The sequence below is a fragment of the Cebus imitator genome, unplaced genomic scaffold (assembly GCF_001604975.1).
Source record: "Cebus imitator isolate Cc_AM_T3 unplaced genomic scaffold, Cebus_imitator-1.0 Scaffold24, whole genome shotgun sequence".
Taxonomy (NCBI): domain Eukaryota; kingdom Metazoa; phylum Chordata; class Mammalia; order Primates; family Cebidae; genus Cebus; species Cebus imitator.
In genome coordinates, this window is record NW_016107339.1 from 15,197,594 (window position 1) to 15,201,304 (window position 3,711).

Consider the following 3,711-nt stretch of genomic DNA (forward strand, 5'->3'; position numbering starts at 1 on the left):
CCAAAGACACACGTGACCCACCACCCCATCTCTGACCATGAGGCCACCCTGAGGTGCTGGGCCCTGGGCTTCTACCCTGCGGAGATCACACTGACCTGGCAGCGGGATGGGGAGGACCAGACCCAGGATATGGAGCTTGTGGAGACCAGGCCAGCAGGGGATGGAAACTTCCAGAAGTGGGCAGCTGTGGTGGTGCCTTCTGGAGAAGAGCAGAGATACACTTGCCATGTGCAGCACGAGGGGCTGCCTGAGCCCCTCACCCTGAGATGGGGTAAGGAGGGGATGGGGGTGTCACATCCCTTTGCAGGGAAAGCAGGAGCCCTTCTTGAACCCTTTCTCAGGGTCGGGGCTGAGGCCTGGGGTCAGCGCCCCTCACCTTCTCCTCCTTTCCCAGAGCCGTCTTCCCAGCTAACCGTTTCCATCGTGGGTATCGTTGCTGGCCTGGCTGTCCTAGGAGCCGTGGTCTTTGGAGCAGTGGTCACTGCTGTGATGTGGAGGAAGAAGAGCTCAGGTGGGGAGGGCATGAAGGGAGGTCTGGGTTTTCTTGTCCCACTAGGGGTTTCAAGTCCCAGGTACAATTGTTCCCTTTGTCATTACTGGAAAGCACCATCCACACACGGGCCGATCTAGCCTGGGGCCCTGTATATCAGTACTTATTCTTTGCGAAGCACATGTTACAATGAAGGACAGATGTATCACCTTGATGATTGTGGTGTTGGGGATCTGATCCCAGCATTCACAAGTCAGGGGAAGGTCCCTGCTAAGGACAGACCTTAGGAGGGCAGTTGGTCCAGGACCCACACCTGCTTTCCTGGTGTTTCCTGATCCTGCCCTGGGTTTGTAGTCATAGTTCTGGAAACTTCTCTTCGGTCCAAGACTAGGAGGTTCCTCTAAGATCTCATGGCTCTGTCTCCTCCCTGTCCCCTCACAGAACATTTTTTTTCCCACAGGTGGAGAAAGAGGGAGCTACTCTCAGGCTGCGTGTAAGTGGTGGGGGGTTGGAGTGTTGGAGGAGCTCACTCACCCCACAATTGCTCCTGTCCCACATCTCCTGTGGGCTCTGACCAGGTCTTGCTTTTGTTCTACTGCAGGCAGCGACAGTGTCCAGGGCTCTGATGTGTCTCTCATGGCTTGTAAAGGGGAGACCCTGGGAGGCCCAAAGTGGGTGGGGAGTGGGGCAGAAGGGACAGGACTAGGTTATGGGGATTCTTTGATTGGGACATTTTCAATGTCTGGTGGGCTATTCAGAGTGTCATCACTTACCATGACTGACTGAATTTGTTCATGACTATTGTTTTCTGTAGCCTGAGACAGCTGCTTGTGTGGGACTGAGATGCAGGATTTCTTCACGCCTCCCCTGTGTGACTTCAGGAGCCTCTGGCATCTCTTTCTGCAAAGGTCTCTGAATGTGTCTGCATCCCTGTTAGCATAATGTAAGGAGGTAGAGAGACAGCCCACCCCGTGTCCACCATGACCCCTGTCCCCATGCTGACCTGTGTTCCCTCCCCGGTCATCTTTCCTGTTCCAAGAGGTAGGGCTGGGTGTCTTCATTTCTCTCTCAACTTCATGGTGCCCTGAGCTGCAACCTCTTACTTCCCTACTGAAAATAAAAATCTGAATATAAATTTGTTTTCTCAAATATTAAGCTGACAGGTTAATTAAATAAACCAATTCCTAAAATTTGAGAGAGGAAATGAAAGACCTGAGAACCTTCCAGAGTCCGCATGCTAGGTGTGCTGAGTCTGTTGCAGGTGGGGATGGAGAAGGCTGTGAGGAGCCAAGTGTGGATGGGGCCTGTGCCCAGTTGCTGCTGAGTCCATCATGGGCTTTATGTGGTCAGTCCTCAGTTGGGTCAGCTTCACTGCTCCATTGTCCTTGTTCCTTCAGTGGAAAATTGTCCAGCGAAAGCTGTGACCACAGAGGCTCACACATTGCCCAGGGCGGCCCCTGCACACGGGAGTCTCTGTGTTTCTGAGACAAATTTTCAGACCCATTCAGCTCCTGCCCTCCTTCTAGGGCTCCTCTTCTGCTCTCCTCTCCTGCCCTCTCTCCCTGCCCTGGTTCTAGTGATCTTGGTGCTGGCTCCAATACCAACTCATGAATCTAAAGCAGAGTCTAATTTAGATTCGTATTTGTTTGTAAAATTGGGTCCATAGTCAAGAATTGTACTTTCCTGAAGGGAGAAGCTTGGTCGTGTGCTGCAGCGTGTGGGGGGTGGGGGGTGGGGGGGTGGGAGGTGGTTGGTGTGGGAGGAAGAACACAAGCAGCCCTGCTGACGAAAGCACAGACAGCTGGATGTCAGTGTGAGGGGACTTTGTGCTGTAGCTGCTACAAAACAGCACTTGGCCTGAGGCTATGTTAATAAAGATACTGTCTTTAGAATAGGGAGCTGTTCTACAGTGTTCATTCATTCAACTGACCTTTGCTGTCAGCCAGACATAGGACAAAATGATTCTGCATCTGGCAAACATCAGTGAAGTAAAATGAGAAAAATCTCTGGTCTTTTGGAGCATATTGTCCAGTGTGAAGAGGCAGGCAATAGATACACAACCAGAGTAAGGAAAGAAAGTGCTAGAAGGTGGTAAGTGCTGTAAGTCAGGTAATCTAGGCTGTGGGCATTGGGGACAGGGAAGGTGGCTGTTGTGCTGGGTAGTCTATGTGCCTTGTTGCGAAGCTGACCTTTGAAGAAATATTTGAGGGACATGAGGAGTGTGTATGAGGATGTATGTGAAAGTTCTTTCCAAGCAGGGGAACCTCCAGCGCAAATGCACTGGGGCAGGAAGGTGTCTGTGTTCCCAGAAGAGCAAGGAGGCCAGGAGGGCTGGACAGAGAGAAACTGAGGTGAGGTCAGAGGTGTGGTCAGAGCAGGTGGGCTTGATGGGGATGGGGTTGGATCTGACCTTTGTTCTGTGTGAGATGGGAGTTAAAGGACAGTTTGGAGCAGAAGAGGGTCATGGTATAACTTCTCTTTTAAAAGGATCACTCTGACTGCTGCGCTGAGAACAGAATTGAGAGGCGAGGGATGAGGGAGGCAGAAAGAAAGAGTGGGAAATGACATCTCCAGGCTGGAGATGTCAGTTACCTTGACTGGGGTGTGAGCAGGGGAAATAGTGGGACGTGAGGGGATTCTGGATGCATTTTAAGATAGACTCACAGCATTTGCCAATGGAATGTATCTGTGGTGCGAGAAAGAATAATCAAGGACAGTCACAGTTGTAAAATGAATGAGTAGAAGGAAGGGTGGAGCTGCTATCAGTGGAGATGGGGGGACTCTGGCAGGAGCTTACTGAGGAGGGGGCATCCCAGGCACTCAGTGGAGGAGATGTCTACTAGGAATGTAGGTGAGGGAGCTGGGGTGGCAGTTGGACAAACAACTCCAGAGTTTAGGGGAAAGGACTGGGCTGGAGAAGTAGATTTAGGAGGTCATACCATATGAATGATACTTAAAACCTCAAGAATGGATGAGGGCACCAAGGCAGTGATTGCGGAAAAGAATGAGCGCAAGGGCTGAGCCCTGGACCTCCAGTTCTAAGGGATCTGATCAGACCACGCCCAGAGCAGACTGCACAGTTCTGACCCCATGCCTAGAGGACACTTAGACAGGGAACTCTCATGTGCACAGGAATCACCTGGATGTGGTGCTGAGATCCAGGAAGTCTGGAGTCAAGCAAGAGACTCTGGATTAATGACAAGGCTGGAGCTTCTGCTGCT

At 51.6% G+C, this 3,711-nt stretch overlaps 1 protein-coding gene across 8 annotated transcripts in view; it reads left to right on the forward strand.

Moving 5' to 3' along the window:
* The window catches only part of LOC108300114 (class I histocompatibility antigen, Gogo-C*0101/C*0102 alpha chain-like), a 146,390-nt gene that overhangs the window by 111,408 nt on the left and 31,271 nt on the right, over nucleotides 1–3,711 (forward strand). Inside the window, exons 6-9 of one of the 8 annotated variants that reach the window (XM_017522783.2) lie at nucleotides 478–511; nucleotides 951–983; nucleotides 1,092–1,139; nucleotides 1,305–1,721. The exons of 2 other annotated variants lie outside the window; for them this stretch is intronic. In XM_017522783.2, coding sequence (XP_017378272.2) covers nucleotides 478–511; nucleotides 951–983; nucleotides 1,092–1,139; nucleotides 1,305–1,309 — 120 coding nt within the window. In that variant the 3' untranslated portion in view covers nucleotides 1,310–1,721. Of the gene's footprint in view, nucleotides 1–477; nucleotides 512–950; nucleotides 984–1,091; nucleotides 1,140–1,304; nucleotides 1,722–3,711 lie in introns of those variants that run through there. 5 more of the 8 variants (XM_037736368.1, XM_037736370.1, XM_037736371.1 and 2 more) reach the window with 5 other exon arrangements.